The 19,747-nt window shown below is 39.8% G+C and overlaps 1 protein-coding gene across 2 annotated transcripts in view; it reads left to right on the top strand.

Annotated features, from left to right (window-relative positions):
* The window catches only part of LOC134527554 (G kinase-anchoring protein 1-like), a 90,690-nt gene that overhangs the window by 37,530 nt on the left and 33,413 nt on the right, over window positions 1-19,747 (top strand). For both annotated transcript variants that reach the window (XM_063360342.1, XM_063360341.1), the window contains exon 3: window positions 1,226-1,442. In XM_063360342.1, coding sequence (XP_063216412.1) covers window positions 1,226-1,442 — 217 coding nt within the window. The remainder of the gene's footprint in view (window positions 1-1,225; window positions 1,443-19,747) is intronic.

Genomic DNA, 19,747 nt, shown 5'->3' with positions numbered 1-19,747 from the left:
TCTCAAATAAAAGAGTTTTTAATGAAGTTTTAAAATTATTGTTTCAGACACTTTGTGTCCGAAAGAAAAAGAACATTCACTCACGTATGCCGATTACTATTACAGTCCTGTGCCTTCACGAAATAATGTCCCTAGTGACTTCATCGTCTAGGTATAAAGAAACATGGGAACTAATTCCCGATGGACCAATGGACCACCCGGGTCTGTGCCGTACGTATGGGACCTACAAATGCTAGTTGAGATTTCTGAAACTATAAAAAATGAAGGATGTATTAAATTATTTGCAACACGGTCTTGACCCCAAATGGTGAGCCTCTGCCCTCGCTTGTCCTTGCAGCACAATACTTGATGAGCACGACTGATGAGGCTACACACAACTGCTTACCACCCCAAGGGCAAGTGGCAGGTGCGTGGCCTCACTGACCAATCATAACACAGCTCTTGCAAGGACACAACAGTCTAGAAATTTCTTGCCCGCGTATCGAGGCTTTTCTGCAAAAATTACATGATAAGTCACAGTCTTTTCTGATAGGCTGGAGTAAAGACTATAAAATTACCATCTTTCGTGAGAGAGGACATCTAGCTATTTTTCTATCATAAGAAAACATTGAAAACACACCAGAAAGTTATGGCAGCTGAAAGATGTCTGGAAAATTGGTGCCATCTTGTCGCGCACCTGTCCCTCACACCTTTTTTTTAGCTACACAATACACAGTGTTCTAGAAACAATTATAAGTTCAATTAAATCCAAACATAAAATATAGGCTTTGAAACAATATTGAAAATAAAGAAAATACTGAATAATGCATATGCACTAAATAAAGTCAAAACCTGTAAAAACATGTAAAAGGATTTACTAAATAAAATAATTAAACATCTTAATTCTTTACAAGAATATTAAGAAAGATAAAATACAAACATAAGTAAAAAAACTATCTGACTATAACCTTGAAGATATATAACCAGCTGATATACTGCATTACTGAGAAATATCGAATTGCAAAAATATTCTTCTAATCTGGGGAGGGCAGGGGTCTTGCAATGCCATAAGTGCTTTAAATTTCTTAAAAGAAGAGAGAAATGTGTGCTAGCAGATTATAAAAACTAATAACTTACATGCTTATTTATAAAATATAATTGTAGCGAGATGGCTTCCTACACTGCCTCTTGTGTTGGCAACACAGAGCCGTCTGGTGGTGGTCTCCAGCGTAGGGCTGTGTTGCAGTTTGTGGACGGCAACTTCGAGCAGCAGCTGGAGCAGGCTATCCTGCTGTCCAAGCTGGACTACGAGGAGAAGAAGGACGTGTACGACCAGGCGAAGCGAGACGCCGATGAGGAGCGACGTCCAGGGACCGGCAAGAAGAGCAAGAAGCCGGCCAAGCCCCAGGCCATGTCGCTGGAGCAGTTCAACAGCATGGGGGCTGCGCCCGAAGCCAACGCTGGTGAGCGTAACACCACCTTCGAAAACATCACTGCCATTTTGGGGGTGTGCATACTCTTTTTTTTATTTTTTTGGCTCAAACTGAACTCAAACTATTTGTCACAAAGTTAGACCAACTTGACTAGAACTGACTCTTTAATAAATAATGTATCTGCGATAAGTTACCAGATTAGCTCAACACAGTCAAACACTGAACTGTTATTTTTTTTTAAAAGAAACAGTAAATCTAACAAACCCTATAAATACTAGTATCGTGTTTTATCGCATAATCATCGCATGATGTTTATGGTCCTTCTTTTAGATTTAGAGTGCTTTGTTTAGGTAGTTTTCCAGTATAAAATAATGTATTTTAAAGTTAAAATCTAATATTCATTAGGATATTACTGCTTGCTTATTTAATTATCAGAAATACAAAGTTGCCTGTTATGAAATTTTTTTTTAAAAAGTATTCAATCTTTATAACCTTTATCTGTTCGTCTTCGTTGCTGCTATGTACCGCTTATGAACATGTTGTCAGCGCTAGTTGGCATCATTCATATTTGCTTATGTTAATTACGATATTTAGCACGCGCACGTAGTCGAGTATTCATATTGATAGCTCACCATTTGCATGCAATGCATGCACTCTGTCCAGTGCCAAGTTACCTACATTTGATAGCCCGCACTCTTTTGTGGTAAGTGTGTACTATGAAGATAGTTATGCATTAGTTACGGCTCATGTTCGGATCATTGTTTTTGTTTATCTATTTAAATTTGAACAAAATTTTATTGTTGCATGACTTATTAATTGAAATTGTTTGGCATGCTTTTGTATACTCCACTTTTTAAATAAACATACATTCCATGAATAGGTTTCATTGTCATGAATGACTTTACCTAACAAAAAATGCTTTTAGTGCATAAAAATTGCACCCTTAAACTTGATTTTAGTATAAAATGTTTGACTATTATGCGATAAAGCATGGTACTTTTATTGTTTCTTTGCAAGTTCGTGTAAAAAGTAAGTTCGTTTTTAATTTCATTTGAAGCTTTGAGCATGGTATGAAATGTTGCGTTAGTTGCAACGAAGCTTGAATTATGAAAAGCCATGGATGTCTTTGAATCCTCAGTTATGTCCAGTTTTAATGTAAGTGCATTAGTAATGTAATTGTACGTCAATTTTTATACTGTTTACTAACAGTTGATAAATAATTATTTGTATAAGAAATGTTTTGCTGTATTATTTAATTTTCCATATTAGTTTTAAGGTTAAGTAATATTGCTTAAGTATTTTTTTACATGTTCTACTAATTTCATAAAGAAAAGGGATTTTATTAAACACCTAACCTCATAAACGAAAATTTTTTTTTATTCATTTTTGTATTTTGTAAATTAAGTTTTATGTCTTGCAGAGAAAAATATTTGCAATTCAATTTGACTTCACAATTATTTTTATCATTCAATTAGATATTCGCTTGACATTTAAAAACAAGTATGTGCACAGGCATTGTTATAGCGCGATGACTGACTGGACTGTATACGATAATGATTATAGATGCCATTATAATACAACAATTTAACCGTGAGGCTACACCATAGAACTACTCACCGCCATGATAAAAAATATGACTGACTTCCGGCTGGAAGTACAGGGCTGCCAACTAGTGGCAAAGGGTCTTGCTGGATAATGGTTGCCACTATACAGCAGCGCGGGAAATACAACTTAAAGTATTCAGAGACTTCTCAGAAGCACTGATTACGTTGAGGTCTAATCAATGTTACTAACACAAAATTACACACACTAATACACAGTCTGAACATTCCGCCCACCTTGAAACGTCATTTTATCACAATGGTAGGGGACAGAGCTTAACCACTGGGCATTTGAGAGATCCAGTGATGGTGCGCACAGTAGCCACTCTTGCCACACCATCCTTTCCAGGGTGAAGGCTCTGGATACGCCCCAGGCGCCACTGAAGAGGTGGTGATCTCTCTTCTTTCAGCAGCACGAGCTGATGGGGTACAAGAGGCGTTGCTGGTTTGTGCCACTTATGTCGCTGTTGCAAAGTGTGCAGATAGTCTCTTTGCCAGCGATGCCAGAAATCCTGCTGTAGCCGCTCCACAAGCTGCCAACGATTTAGATGATTTAGCGGAACATTCTGAAGATCAGGCTCTGGCCCAATGGTTCCAATGTCAAGGAATGACCAGGAGTCAACGCATTGACGTCGTTGGGGGTCGCTGCTCAATGGACAAAATGGTCGGGAATTCAAGGTGGCTTCCACCTGGACCAGTACACTGTACAACTCTTCATACGTCAACACCTGCTCACTAATCACTTTCTGAAGATGGGTTTTGAAAGACTTGACTCCAGCCTCCCAGAGGCCTCCGAAGTGAGGAGCGGCAGGTGGGTTGAAGTGCCATGTAATACCAAGCTGAGACACGGCATCCGTGATGGCTTGTTGATGAACAGGTGGCGACACTAGCTGTTGAAGCTCCTTGAGGTGATTGTGTGCTCCCACAAAGTTTGTGCCACAATCTGAGTAAATGTCTGAAGATCTTCCTCGCCTACCAATGAAGTGCTTGAAAGCAGCAAGAAATGCCTCAGTGGATAGATCAGAGGCCAGTTCAACGTGGACGGCTTTGGTGGCACAGCATACTAAGATACAAAGGTAAGCCTTCAAGATGGGTGCCCTGCGCACTCTAGCAAGTTTGATGGGAAATGGTCCAGCATAGTCGACTCCTGACTTAGCAAAGGGCTTGATCTGCTTAACCCTCTGCCACCCTCTTCACCTCAACCTGGCCAAATACCAAGGAGGTACAGAGGCCAGCAGTGAAAGCATGGGGAACGGGCTCAATGGTGCCTTGTTAGGCGTGTAGAAAATCATGAGAACCTTGAGCCGACTGGGTAGGCCATATTACAGGATAAAATAGTTAAATATATATAATAATCAAAATTAATACAAACAGTGGTTTTAGTTAAATGAATACAGCAATATCGTTTCTCTGTTCCTTATATTTTCTTTTCTTTAAATTCTTTTACTTTAAATAATAACAATAACAAGTTTAATATCAATTGATGAGTATACAGTCATACTTAAAGTAAAAATAAATGTTAAGATAAGGGGCCCCTTGAGATATTTAAGTTAAGCACATTGATTTTGATGTTAAGAATTACATAGGTTAAGTAAAAAAAAAATTAATTATTAGTCCAAAACAACGCCGAAAATGTTAGGTTAAAATTTTATCTTTTGATATGTGGTGGCTCATGGTTGCTCTTCTGCATGCAGAAAGTAACAAAGAAGATCTTTCCTGATTAGACGAGCTGCATCAGGCACTGAGGAGCACCATGACTCAGGTGACGAAGAAGTTGTGTGTCACGAAGTAATCGCGCCCATGGCCACCCACGCCTTCCGCACACACACTGTACATAAATGTTTTACAAAATAAGATAATTGAACAAAATATAATTTCCACATATTCTTGAAGGAATATGCGATTTTACTCACCACTTGCGGTGTACGGAGAATTAATTAAGACATTGATGTCAAGAGATTAAGAAACGGCCGAAGCTAAGGAACATTTACATCATGGCCGACATGCTTCAAAAAGAAAGACGTATTATTTTGTGCAACTGAAGAAGACCATAGAGTTGAGACATGAAAGACTGCACATGTAAAACAAATAGAGTTACACTATAGTGCGATTTCCCAAATCAACATTCATTATGGACAGAAGTAAAATTATTTTGTTATAAAACTAATATAAAAATTTTAACACAGAAACTTGTGCTTTTATAAATATAAATTATGCTGAAATTGTTGGTTACAAGATGATTTACAAATTCAAGAATAAAAAAAAATTATGGCTCCCAGTTTGCTATACAAAAAAAAATAAAAACAATAACTATAAAATAGATAAAGTGAGCATGCGCATTACTACAAATGTGCAATGGCACACACTCCTCCCCTCAAAGGGCAACAGCCGGTGAGTGGCAACAGTTAATAAGTCCCAAAACTAAAATAACATCCCAATTACAACAATACCCACATAAACACTTAGCTATATATATCTAAAAAATTACTATTCCACATTAGACGACGAGGCTGAGGGAAACAACATTGTCCCGGAAGGGATAGGAGGTGAAGGATTTGGGGGGGTGGTCGAGATGGAGCGTAACTTCAAGAAAAGGATAACGCTCAAAATGAGGATACAAATTAAGACCAGGGAGGATATGGATATGGCAGCAAGGTTAAAGTGAGAGTAGGACTCAACGTGTTGTTGCTTCGGACGAAAGAGATTAACTACATCGTGAAAAGGAGCACCGTTAGGACGGGACTTTAACATACCATTAATATCCTTAATAAGAGAAGCATTGATGGTTAAATTAGGGAGTGATGCAAAGGACGGCTTGCTGAGGTTAAAATTAAATTTTGGGATGTGAATAGAAGGTAAAGTTAGATTGAAATGTAAAGTAGAAATTACTGACCCGAAAGTTTTGAAAAATGGGCTTACAATGTCACAATGGGAAACATTATTTATATATCCACTACCAATTAAAGAAATAGTTAAAGGTGGAAATGACTCCGCAGTTGATCGACACAGTAAGGTAACATCCAATGAATGATTACTAGCGAATAACCAAAGTGTATTGGTTTTTTGAAGGAAAGGTAAATCCAGTGAAACAAAGCTTTTATCACAAATTTCATAAGTGGGTTTACCAAGAAAAAGGTTAAACTCACAATTACTGACATGAGCATCAAAAAACGGAAAGGTCGGGGAACATAAGGTTACACCGTATTTTTTACAACCCGAGAGAGAAGAAGAAAACACAGGAGCAAATATTTTTCTGTCTGGACTAACCAACAAAGTGTCGTGCACGTTGAGTAAAAGATAATGTTTGAACTCAGAAGAGAAAAATGGGAAGGCGAAAATGTTATAAGCCTCAAAACTGCTATCCTTGTTTGCTAGAGGCACGTTAACAATGACATTTAATGAACCATTATAGACGATGGCTTGGACTTTACTCAAACCATAAAACATGTAGAGATTATCATGCGAAAGGGTAGTACAATATACTGTTGAATTTTAAACAAAAGATCAATAAACACCGTGGGTGTTAGAAGAGAGGAACTTAGTTGTCCATGAACACTGTTTTCAATAGCTTGTCTTAGATCGGAAATTTCCAGCCGAGCACTAGATAATGTCTCACTAACCCTAAACAAAAGGGTATTTAGATCAATTCTCCAACTTATTAATGTGATTTTGTCCCAGACTTCATGGATGGAGCTGTTTAATGCTTTGTAAAATTCATTATGGCTATTTAGATAATGTAACGCCAAATTTTTAATGAGAATAGTGTTGTTTATGACTCTGTCTTCTAAATTCTTGACCACAATCATATGATGTAACATACTGTTAGAAATGTCATCTTGATTCTCGTTAACCACTTTCAGTCTTTTCTCTAAGACAGTCAAATCATCACTATCTAGGGTACCGAAAACTGTCTTCAATATAGAACCACCAAAATTAAACCAACCACGTTTTTGCCTTCTAGGGCGATGGGGCAGAAGTGAAGTTAAAGCCATAGTCTCAGTTTTGTATGCAATAAAGTTTTCTTGTAGTTGTTTGACCTTAAACGCAAAATTCTGATTCCAAGCTTCGTCATCGTGATGACCACTATTCAGTGAAATAACTTTGTTCAGAAAAACATCCAATTGTTTACTTTCATTTTCAAGTTGAACTAAATTGAAGTCAAGCACAATGGAATAAACATTGTCCGAAAAGATGAGCGAATCTTGTTTTTCGAAGAGAATACCAGAATTCAAATGATTTACCGTAACTCTTCCAAGAGCGAAGGAGTAGGCACAAACAAGGAGGCACAAGACCCCGAACATGGCACATGACCACAAGGAAATACAGGAGACGGGAGATTCACAGCGACACTAAAACAAGAACACAGGAAAACACCTTTGGATAGTGAAATATAAAATAAAACAACATTTCAAGATTTCTAATTATTAATAATACCCAACATTATTCAGATATTACCCACACATCATGTGATCTAAACTAGAGCATACCCATAAAAACATACCCTAAACAAAGATAAAATAATAGATGTTATTAAAACTTAAATTACTACCATGGTTTTTTTGTTTCTCTACCTTTTATGTAATATGTATAAAGAATAGGCCTATTCTGAAAAAAAAGTTAAATAAATTCTGAATCCTCAAGACTAGGATCAGTGGGTGATCAAGCCACGATCAAACTAAGTCAAGGATCGGACAAAAGTAAACACCTGCAGTGAAGACCAAACGAAAGGACCTGCAGTTCCCAACATTGGACAATTCAAACTGGAGGTGGAGAGTGATACCTTTTTAAGTGTGAAATGTGAGCTCTGGTCACATAAGAACCCGTGTCAGGATCAGCTAGGGCAGCTGTCACTGGGGTTAAAAAGCGTTGGATGTGATAAGGGCCTGACCAGCGAAAAGACAGTTTCGCCATCCTCTTATCCTTTGCTTTACTGGTAGGATGTGACTTGCATAAGACGAGGTCACCTCGTCGAAAAGGATTTTTGACTCGATTCTTATCATATTTAATACGACTTCTTTCATGTGAGTGCTTGAGGTTTTTAAGGGCAGCTGCCCAAATTACTTTAATGTTTTTAGAATCCTTAGGTAACAGGTCATCCAAGGACCAAAGATTAGACAAGGGATTGTTCGGAGCATAGGTGAACATCAAATTGAAAGGCGAAGATTTATGTGACTCATGACGTGAATAATTAAAAGCCATCTGAAGCCAACGCAGATTTTTGTCCCAACTAACTTGATCTTTCGCATGGAAGGCAATTAAGGCCCAACGGAGGTTACGATTGAACCTTTCCGCATGCGAAGGTGGAGGATAGTATGGTGACAACGTGATATGACGTATACCATGTGTGAAGCACATAATTTTGAATAATTTGGAAGTAAATTGTGATCCATTATCCGAAACTATTGATGAAGGAACCCCAAAACTTTGGAATATGTAGGTTTGAAGAGCCCGAATCGTGGATGGAGCATCAGCTTTTCTTAAAGGAATCAACCAAACAAATTTGGAAAATGCATCCACACAAACTAATAAGATACTATTTCCATCTTTACTCCTTGGAAAAGGGCCTACGAAATCAACAAATAATTTTTGCATAGGTTTGTCGGATATTTCAGAAGACAAAAAACCTAAATGGGTATTCTGAGCAGGTTTACTAAGTGCACAAAGATGACATTGTTTGACTCTATCAGCCACCTCAGCATACATGCCTTTCCAAACAAAATGCCTTTTAATAGCCTCAATAGTTTTATATATACCGAGATGAGCACCAATAGGCGAGGAATGAAAATATTCGAATACCAGGGGTTTCAATACTTTGGGAAGAACAATACGTTTCTGATTGTTTCGAGTTTTGGAAAACAAGATACCTTTGGACAGAAAATATGGTTTTTGTTGGATACCTGAACTCAAATTTTGGACAATTTTCTGCAATTCCTCATCTTCCTCCTGATGAGCCTGAATAGTCTTGAAGGCTAAAGGGAAATCAGTGACCAAAACATTACAAGTGGCTTCCTCCTTACTAGGCTGTGAACAATCAAACATACGTGAAAGCGTATCAGCAATTACATTCTGTGTTCCTCTTATATGCTGAACCTTAAATTTTAGAGATGAGATTTTCATGACCCAACGACCGATTTTGCCTAATTGTCGTGGGTGCGCCAAGAGCCATGATAGAGCTTGATTATCCGTTTCCAAAAGGAATTCTGTATGTTCTAAGTAAGGCCTGAACTTATCTATACCAAAAACAACAGCAAGACATTCCAATTCATAAATAGATGCTACCTTCTCTTGATTGGTCAGAGTCCAGGATGCAAAAGCTATCGGATGGCGGGCACCATCAAACTCTTGTGCTAAAACCGCCCCTATTGCTGAACCTGAAGCATCAGTTTGCAAAATGAAAGGTCTCGAAAAATCTGCCATACGGAGTACTGGTGGACTCATTATATCATTCTTTAGTGTTTCAAAAGCTTTTTGTTGTTTTTCTCCCCATTCAAATTTCACATTCTTTTTACGGAGTTGATTCAAAGGAACGGCCTTCTCGGCCAAATTAGGAATAAATTTTCCAAAAAACTGGACCATACCGATAAATCTAGCTATACCTTTAACATCGCGGGGTGGAGGAAACTCTCTAATGGATTTTGTACGTTCTGGATCGATGGAAATACCTTGAGAAGAAGTTTTATGACCAAGGAATGAAATCTCTGGGACAGCAATTTTAATCTTTTGTGGGTTAACGGTTAAGCCTGCTTTCTCAAGACGAGAGAAAACTTCTCTCAAGTGTTGAAGATGTTCCTCAAAATTCTCAGAATATATAACAAGATCATCCAAATAATTGTATACAAATTTAAATTTAATGTCATGAAAAGTTTGATCCAATAATCGTGTGAGGACTTGAGCTCCAGTAGCAAGCCCAAAAGGAACTCGCGTAAACTGGTATAAATTCCAGGGTACACAAAAACTAGTGATGTGCTTAGATTCTTTTTTGAGAGGGATTTGATGATATGCTGAATTTAAATCAATGGTGGTAAAGTACTTAGCTTTAGCAAACCAATGAAAAGCTGAATGTAGATCGGGCAAAGGAACTGATTCAATCTCAATCTTTTGATTTACACGACGGAAATCGACCACCATTCGTTGCTTACCATTAGATTTAGGAACTAGAAATGCAGGACTCGCATACTGAGAGGTAGACTGCTCAATAACGCCTTTATCCAAAAGTTGCTGTACTTCGTTTCGCAAAAGATTCATCTGAATGGGTGCCAATCTGTAAGGTTGATTTTTAACATAGCTGCTATCTTTTAGCTTAATCTCATATTCCAAGAGGTTGGTAAGACCTAATTCGGAGGTTAGAACTTTAGAAAATGATTCACATAGTTTTCTGATAGCAATACGCTGTTCATCAGACAGATGGCTCAAAGTATCACTTTCAATTTTACTAGAGTTGTGTACATTGATTTCAGCAAGGTTATCAAGGTGCTGGTTACTGTCAGCAAACCGAATTTTGAGTTTAGGTAGGAACTTAAAGAAAATACACTTTTCTTGCACATCAAGTATAAGTCCGGTTTTCATCATAAAGTCTGCTCCGAGAATACAATCCAAACCTATATTTTTACATACCAAGCAAGGGAAAACCCAAGTGAAATTTGCTATTTTTAATTTAATAGTGGCACAACAATCTATGGTTAAAATATCATTAGAAGCAGAATAGCACTTGAAATCGCCTTTTACAATTGATTTTATGCCCTTAGCTTCCTTTAATTTGGTGAACAACTCATAGGAAATGATAGAACGTGTAGAACCCGAATCAACTAAAGCGGGAGTATCAAAGGAACCAAACGATACCACAATACGAGGTACTGGCACGGAATTTATTCCCACAATATTAGGGGAGTTAACCTTACAAATTTGATCTGGTTTTCGTACTCCAAAATATGTTTGAAAACAAAGAGCTGAGTTAATCTGCTGAAGAACGTGAGCATTATACTGTGAATTAGGCTTCCGATCTTGCTTGCAGGGTAAGTCGCTCACCTTACATCCCTGCTTCTGGCGTTTTTTTGTTGCAGAACATTGCAGTCTCTGATGACATGGTTATTTCTTTTGCAATAATTACAAAATTGACCTTGAGCTTGATTGTCTGGCTTAGTTTTTGTTTGGTTGTAAACACTACTCTTCCTAAAGTTAGGATTAACCTGTGTGGTATTACATGAACTGTGAAAACCATAGTTTTGAGTCTTAAATGTGGGGTGGGCAAACTGTAGGTTACGGTGATGATCCGCAAACCTAACATTTTGCGAATGGATACACATTCTGTCGAGCTCGGAAAATGTGGAGGGTTTGCTGAGAAAGACTAACCGAGATCTCTCATCAGGGGAAAGCCCCTCTAGGATGGTGTTAACAATCTCTTGTTCAGTTACACCAAGTCGCAAAATGGCAGCGGCCTCCTTAACCTCATTTACTTACACAGAAAGTGGTTCATCAGGTTTCTGTAACCGATTGAAATTATTTAATTGCAATTGTGTAAGCAACCTGAAGGGAATAAAAAAACTAAGGATATTCTCATGGTAGGCATCGAAGGAAAGGTTCTGGGCAATTGCCAGCTGAGTCCTTTCGGCTAAAGGCCCAAAAGTGAAAGGATAAATAGTTTCCAAGATCTGCGACTCATGGATGGTGTTGCTTTGTCGCAATTTAACAATAATCTTAAGGAAATTTAAAAATTTAGGTATGTGCAACCCATCAGTGGCCGGGAAGTCTTTCAACATTGTTTCGAGAGGATGAGTAAGTTTACCAAACACACTTGGCAGCGCAAAATTTCTAGTGGGAGTAGGATTATGTGTCGAGCTTGCTGATGTACTAAATACAACATGAGGGTTCCGACTCGTAGACTGAGTGGATGTGGTATAGGCTGGGTTAGTTAGGTTAGGAATGGACATAGGGCTACAAACGTTGCCGACAGGATCAAAGTCTACCTTGGACGGACCAGGAGCTGACGAAATAAGTGGATTCGGGACAGTGGAAGTGGGCAATGTCACCCTGCTCAACTGTTCACAAATATTTGTCAAGGATGTGATAGGTGTTACATCACGCACTAACGAGAACTGAGATTCAGCGTTACCAACAGTCTCAACTAAATTCTGAATCTCCTCCATCATATTTTCAAGTGAGGCAACTTGTAACTCAGACAGTTTAGGTGTGTGAACATCAAGCAAACACTTAATGCGTGTACTCAAGTGATTCAAACGATTTCTGACACAAGGGAGCGTTACGGCAAAATTCTCATCATCTAAGTTTGTAACCAACTCCTGTAAAACTAGTATCTTACTCGTGCAGGTTTTATACTCCTCATTAGGGTTCACTGTTATCAAAATCTGCTACCAAGCTCTGCCACCCTCTTCACCTCAACCTGGCCAAATACCAAGGAGGTACAGAGGCCAGCAGTGAAAGCATGGGGAACGGGCTCAATGGTGCCTTGTTAGGCGTGTAGAAAATCATGAGAACCTTGAGCCGACTGGGTAGGCCATATTACAGGATAAAATAGTTAAATATATATAATAATCAAAATTAATACAAACAGTGGTTTTAGTTAAATGAATACAGCAATATCGTTTCTCTGTTCCTTATATTTTCTTTTCTTTAAATTCTTTTACTTTAAATAATAACAATAACAAGTTTAATATCAATTGATGAGTATACAGTCATACTTAAAGTAAAAATAAATGTTAAGATAAGGGGCCCCTTGAGATATTTAAGTTAAGCACATTGATTTTGATGTTAAGAATTACATAGGTTAAGTAAAAAAAAAATTAATTATTAGTCCAAAACAACGCCGAAAATGTTAGGTTAAAATTTTATCTTTTGATATGTGGTGGCTCATGGTTGCTCTTCTGCATGCAGAAAGTAACAAAGAAGATCTTTCCTGATTAGACGAGCTGCATCAGGCACTGAGGAGCACCATGACTCAGGTGACGAAGAAGTTGTGTGTCACGAAGTAATCGCGCCCATGGCCACCCACGCCTTCCGCACACACACTGTACATAAATGTTTTACAAAATAAGATAATTGAACAAAATATAATTTCCACATATTCTTGAAGGAATATGCGATTTTACTCACCACTTGCGGTGTACGGAGAATTAATTAAGACATTGATGTCAAGAGATTAAGAAACGGCCGAAGCTAAGGAACATTTACATCATGGCCGACATGCTTCAAAAAGAAAGACGTATTATTTTGTGCAACTGAAGAAGACCATAGAGTTGAGACATGAAAGACTGCACATGTAAAACAAATAGAGTTACACTATAGTGCGATTTCCCAAATCAACATTCATTATGGACAGAAGTAAAATTATTTTGTTATAAAACTAATATAAAAATTTTAACACAGAAACTTGTGCTTTTATAAATATAAATTATGCTGAAATTGTTGGTTACAAGATGATTTACAAATTCAAGAATAAAAAAAAATTATGGCTCCCAGTTTGCTATACAAAAAAAAATAAAAACAATAACTATAAAATAGATAAAGTGAGCATGCGCATTACTACAAATGTGCAATGGCACAACCCTCATGGCTGGAAGATCTCCCATCCTAGGTTGAGCAAAGGAGGGTCTTTGCCTGAAGCAGCGCAAGCATGTACGCAGTAAGCGGGTAATGGCATCTTTGTCACCCAAGATCCAAAACTGTTCTTTCAGAATACCTATTAGTGTCTTAACTCTTGTATGATTATTTTTGTCCTGATAGTGGCGTATGATATCAGTCAGAGGATCGGATTTCGGCAGAAGCAATGGGGGTTTGTGCTCAAATGGGACTGTAGCTTAAGGCAGTCTGCCACCCACTCTAACCAGTACATGCTCATCCAGAAAGGGTACTAGTTTTTGAATCTGGGAAGAAGTACAACGAGCTCTCCTAAGAGCATCAATGTCCCCCGGGAATTAACTACAGTAGAATCTCGTTATAGCGAGCACGGTAATAGCGAGAACACGGCTATAACGAGGTATTTTTGAGGAATTTACGGCGTGATCGCTTGAAGCGCGCTTTTGTTATTTGTCTGCTTTATCTCCACCCATCTCGCTCGCCACTAGACATCTTGCAGTTGACGCCTGTCACATTCTTCAGCCGTGCAGTCACCTAAGTGCGTGGCTTTAAAAATAGAATCCCATCCTTTCTTTCTTTTATCAAACTTCCTTTAGTTATCTGTGCCGTGTGTAGACAAAGTTTGAGATTGGAACAGAAACAATGTAAGAAAGTATTTTTTTACAAATTAGAAATATGTATGTTTTTGTTTTTATAATCGCATATTTTCACGTTTTTTTGGTTGTTATCTTAAAAGAGATAATATTAAAAAGCCGCTCTAATGAGATTTAATTGTTTCTTGGTTAACAAACACTATTAATTATCAAATATTGTTAATTGTTTATATTCTATTTATTATTATTTACGCGAAGTCATACTGTACGCTTACGCAATACGATTGGATTCGTTGCTGCAACATAACATAGCATGTTATGCGGTATCAGAAGTAACGAGTAACGTAACGATAGTAACGAGTACTAATTGTTATAGTAACGAATAAATACGGGTACACATTTTTTCGTTACTTTTACACCTCTAGTAGGTACTACCGTATTTATTTCCGAATCGCTAGGGCAGTTTTCTTGTAACTTTTGTTTCGGGCAGTTGTTGGGGTATCTGTCCGGGAAAGGGGTGGTGATGGTTTGAGTTTAATCCCAAATTTATTTTCTAAAAAAGTTGACAGGTTTCTTTAAATGAAAAAAGTATAGTTTTCCAGCGACTATTACGTTTGAGGCGTACGTGCGTTGCCGCAGCCGCACTTCTGCTTTTTTTAAGGAATTAAATCGTCGCGCTACACTAGCACCACTTGTTAGCAACATCCTGAACCAACATGGCCGCCAGCAGACAGCCCGCGTCGACAATAGATAGCAGGACAATGCTGCGTCGGCCGCGGGCTGAGATGCTGTACTTACGTGGCATGGTAGGGTATTCTGGTTATTTTGACGCAATCGGTGATCGCATCCGTACTTACGGGGTATCGTTTTAAAGAGAATTCACACATCTGCTCACAGAAATTAAGATTTCGTTAATATAACCTGTTATTTTCCACTTATACAGGTTTAAACACAATTTTTATGCTATTTTCGGTTAATTTTTATTTTTTGGGGGCCAAAATTTGTCCAATTCGGTTATAGCGAGGACACGGTTATAGCGAGGACACGGTTATAGCGAGGATCAAACCCGGAACCGTGACACCTCACTATAATGGGACTCTAGTGTAGATTGAGTGCGAAGCAGCCAAAGCCTTAACGCATGATTCAATTCCAAGGGTGTGAGGCTCCCGTATACGCGTGCTGAGTGGGAAGTACGCAAGTTGTGAATAAAACGCAACATAAATGCTGTGACCCTCAACAACTTGGTAAGACGGCTGAATCTGGTTACCAGATGTTCTAAGTCACGATTGTGGGTCATAGTTTCCAATGTCACAGCCTTGTGTTCCAGAAGGACTGGGTCCGCTTCAACAGCGTGTTGGGATTTTGGAGGCCAATACTGAGTTGGCTCTTGTAACCATAATGGCCCTGTCCACCACAAGTGGTGGTTTAGCGACTGAGTAGGTAGAAGGCCACGGGAGGCACAGTCCACCGGATTGTATTCAGATGATACATGTCGCCACCAGGATGAGGGTGTCAAGTCTTGAAGCCCACTTACTCGGTTGGCCACGAAGATTTTCAACTGGTGCGGAGAGGAGTTAATCCAGGCCAAAACCACTTGAGAGTCTGTCCATGCTGTAATTGATGACAAACTAAACTCCTTTTGATAGGTTGCAACAACAAGTTTGAGCAAGCGTGCCAGCAATAAGGCACAACTCTAGGTGAGGCAAAGACTGGACCTTGACTGGTGCTATTTTAGACTTTCCGACTAACAAACAAGTGCTGATACTGTTGTTAGCTTCTATGATGCGTAAGTACGCAACAGCGGCAAAGCCTGTCTTAGAACTATCTGAAAAACCATGGATTTCATATACGCACCCCTCAGAACCTTGTAGGTGACGAGGAATAGCAACAGCTGTGAGGCAAGGGAGCTCCTGTCTAAATTTCTGCCAACGTTCTGCCAGCTCAGAAAGATCAGCGTCCCAATCAATATGTAGTTTGTAACCAAAGAATCTGCAGCAAATGCTTGGCGAACATTAACAGAGGGCAAAGCCAACCAAGTGGTTCAAATATTCTAGCAATCGTCGAAAGGATGGTTCTTTTTGTGGCATAGTTGGAGCTATCCTCAATTTTGTACGCAAATGTGTCTGACGCTGGGCTCCACTGCAGTCCTAAGACTGACAATAGCCTGACTATCAGGATCGAAGCTCAACATCTGGGGTATTTCAACATCTTCATGTGGAAGCCAATCAAGAAGTGCGGGGTGATTGCTCATGAATTTCCTTAGTTTGAAACCACCTTTGGCAAACAAGAAAGAAGTTCTCTTTGAACATCCAGGGCTGAATCAATAGAACTGGACCCTGTGACAACATCATCTACATAAATGTCAGATAACAGGACTTTAGATGCAAGAGGAAAGGTTGCAACCTCATCCTTAGCCAGCTGCTGTATTGTACGAAGAGCTAGGTATGGGGCTCCAGATAGTCCATATGTCACTGTCTCCAAGCGATAGTCAGACAATGCGTTGGTAATCCTGGTGCTTTTGATGGATAGAAATTTGTTGATACATCTGTTTTATGTCTGCAGTGAATACTACCGCATGTGACCGAAAGCTAAGTAAAACATCAATTATTTCTTTCTCTAGTTTGGGACCAGTAAGTAGGCAGTCATTCAATCATCTCCTAGTAGAGCCCTTAGCCGAGGCATCAAACACCACCCGTAACTTGGTGGTAGAACTGTCAGGCTTAACTACAGCGTGGTGAGGAATTTAGTATGATGGAACTGAATGGTTTTGTTCTGGAGGAACCTTCTCCATGTTTCCTGCAACCAGATAGTCCTTCATGAAGTCAGAGTACATTGCTGATACGTCTGGATTCCGTTTAAGGCGCCTCTCCACACCAAACAGGCAATTTATGGCTTGAGCACGAGTGTCTCCCAACTCAGGGGATGAGGTGTTGAATGGCAGACATACATTGTAGCGCCCATCCTCCATGCGCTTGTGAGATTCAACAAACATTTTCTAACAACGCGTATCTTCAGGCGAATAATTCTTGATGGTGGGGTACTCCTCAACTTCCCAAAATTTCTTCATGACTTCTCCCAATGGAGGGGAGGAACAGAGCAAGGAGACCGTGAAGGACTGTGAGTACGCAGGAACTGGCTTCGAAGCTACCCTTCCCATCAAGATCCAGCCAAACTCTGAATCTAATGCAACAGGTGGGCCCTCCATGCTGCCCCCTGTAACCAATAGGGGAAACACATCTGCACCGATAAGCAGGTCGATGGGGCCAGGCGTATCAAATGAGGGATCTGCTAGATTGAAGCTCGAGACTGCCTTGCGTACATTGGGCGATACCACCACACTCAGCAAATTACCAGTTATCCGTGGAAGAATAAATACATCAATAGTGAACTGAGGACCAGAGCTACCAACTGGCATGACTACAACTGAAGCACGAGCCTTAGCAACATTCACTTGGGTGCCTGATAACCCACTGACTGGTAACTGTGTTCTCTCACGATGTTGCCGCAACTACTGCATGCAGTGCTCAGTAAGGAAGCTAGCTTGACTTGCTGTGTCCAACAAGGCCCTAACAACAAATGGATTACCCGCAGCATCTAAAATCTGCACCTGAGCTGTTGACAGCAGCTCTTGCAACGGCTGATGTGACTGAGGAGACTGCGGATATAGTTTCTCCAGAAGAAGCTTGGTCAGCATCTGATACTTGTGCTACTTTGTCATGAACATGATCATTTTCAAAATGCAATAAGGTGTGATGTCTAATACCACATTTATGACATGAGAAAGTAGATGAGCACTGTTTAGAAAGGTGTGTTTTACCAAGGCTGTTTAAACACAACTTTTCTTTCTTCACAACAGCAAAACGATCCTTAGGGTTCAGGTTATGAAAGTCGGGGCACTGGTGCAACATATGAGATGCACTGCACATACAGAAGACTGCGTTGAAGTAAGAAAAGCATTAGTACGGTACTTAGATTGGGTTGGGGGTTTCTGCTTAAAGGGCTGTGTCCCCAAAGTTTTAGCACGAGATGCACCACAGACTACTTCCTGGGCCCTACAGTGCCTTTCCAGAAATGTACAAAAGGAATTAATGTTGGGAAACTCACGACCTAATGTCATGTCCCACTCTACCTGAAGCTTAGAGTCTAGGCACTTGCTCAGTATAGGTAGCAGGATCATGTCCCAATGGTTTACCGGGGCCTGCAATGCCTTAAGTGGTGAGATATTTTCAGAAATGACTGTCCACAGCCGCCGTAGAGAACTTGGTGAGTCTACTTGCAGGTGCCTGCAGTAGGGCCTCAACATGTGCCGACATAATCAAACGTTTGTTCTCATAGCGTTCCATGAGCAAGTTCCAAGCTACTTTAAAGTTTGCCTACGACAAGGGTAACGACTGAATCATCCCAAGCGGATTGCCAACAAGAGCACCCTTCAAGTATGCCAACTTTTCTACAGATGACAAAGCAGTGCTGTCTGAAACTAATGTGGAAAACAAATTAGAGAAATTCGACCACTGCTGCGGAGTTCTGTCAAAGCTGTGAAGTGTGATTTTCGGTAATGTGACGTTTAACTGACGGAGTTCTTGAAGCACTGCCTTCAGGCCTGGGTGATAACCCAGGCTTCCTGTTCACAGAGTCGACGGCGGCCATGACTGTGTAGTACTGCTCTTCAAAGTCTATCAAACGTCGCTGATGCTGTTCACTGTTGAAATTCTTTCTTTTGTCCGACGAAGTTTCTACGTTGATGAAATCCGCTTCGTAGGAGTGCTTCACGTCCAGTAGGTCACGCACACTGGCAAGAAGCAACGGGACCTTGGTCGCGTCACTCGCTGCCCCTTTTGCTAAGTCACACGCACGTTTCACCCGTCCCTGCGCTAATTGCAGCTGCAAACCCAGCGCTTTAAGTTCACTCATGATGATGATGAGACTACTTACGTGATTTCCCGCTATTAACCTCAAACTTGCTTACGCGAACATGCGGTAATTAATGCACGCACTAACCAACTAAGTTACACAGTTTGTGCAGCAAAGTACAACACAACCAGATCAACGTACATGGGCTTGTAATCACTTCAATGCACGTAACATATTTCACTGAACAAAGGTGTTCCCGGACACGAGAAGCAATGTTCACGCATGTGCCACGAATCACAAACCAATCTCGAAAAACGGCAATTCTATCACCAGAACTATCCGGCCCGGAGTACCAAAAATGTTATAGCGCGATGACTGAGTGGACTGTATACGATAATGATTATAGATGCCATTATAATACAACAATTTAACCGTGCGGCTACACCATAGTACTACTCACCGCCATGATGAAAAATATGACTGACTTCCGGCTGGAAGTTCAGGGCTGACAACTATTAGCAGAGGATGCTGAATAATGGTTGCCACTACACAGCAGCGTGGGAAATACAACTTGAAGTATTCAGAGACTTCTCAGAAGCACTGATTACGTTGAGGTCTAATCAATGTTACTAACACAAAATTACACACACTAATACACAGTCTGAACAAGCATATTTACCAAAGAGCAGTCAAACTCTGT

This window comes from Bacillus rossius, chromosome 1 (genome assembly GCF_032445375.1).
Source record: "Bacillus rossius redtenbacheri isolate Brsri chromosome 1, Brsri_v3, whole genome shotgun sequence".
Taxonomy (NCBI): domain Eukaryota; kingdom Metazoa; phylum Arthropoda; class Insecta; order Phasmatodea; family Bacillidae; genus Bacillus; species Bacillus rossius.
This window is presented reverse-complemented; position numbering and strand designations above follow the sequence as displayed.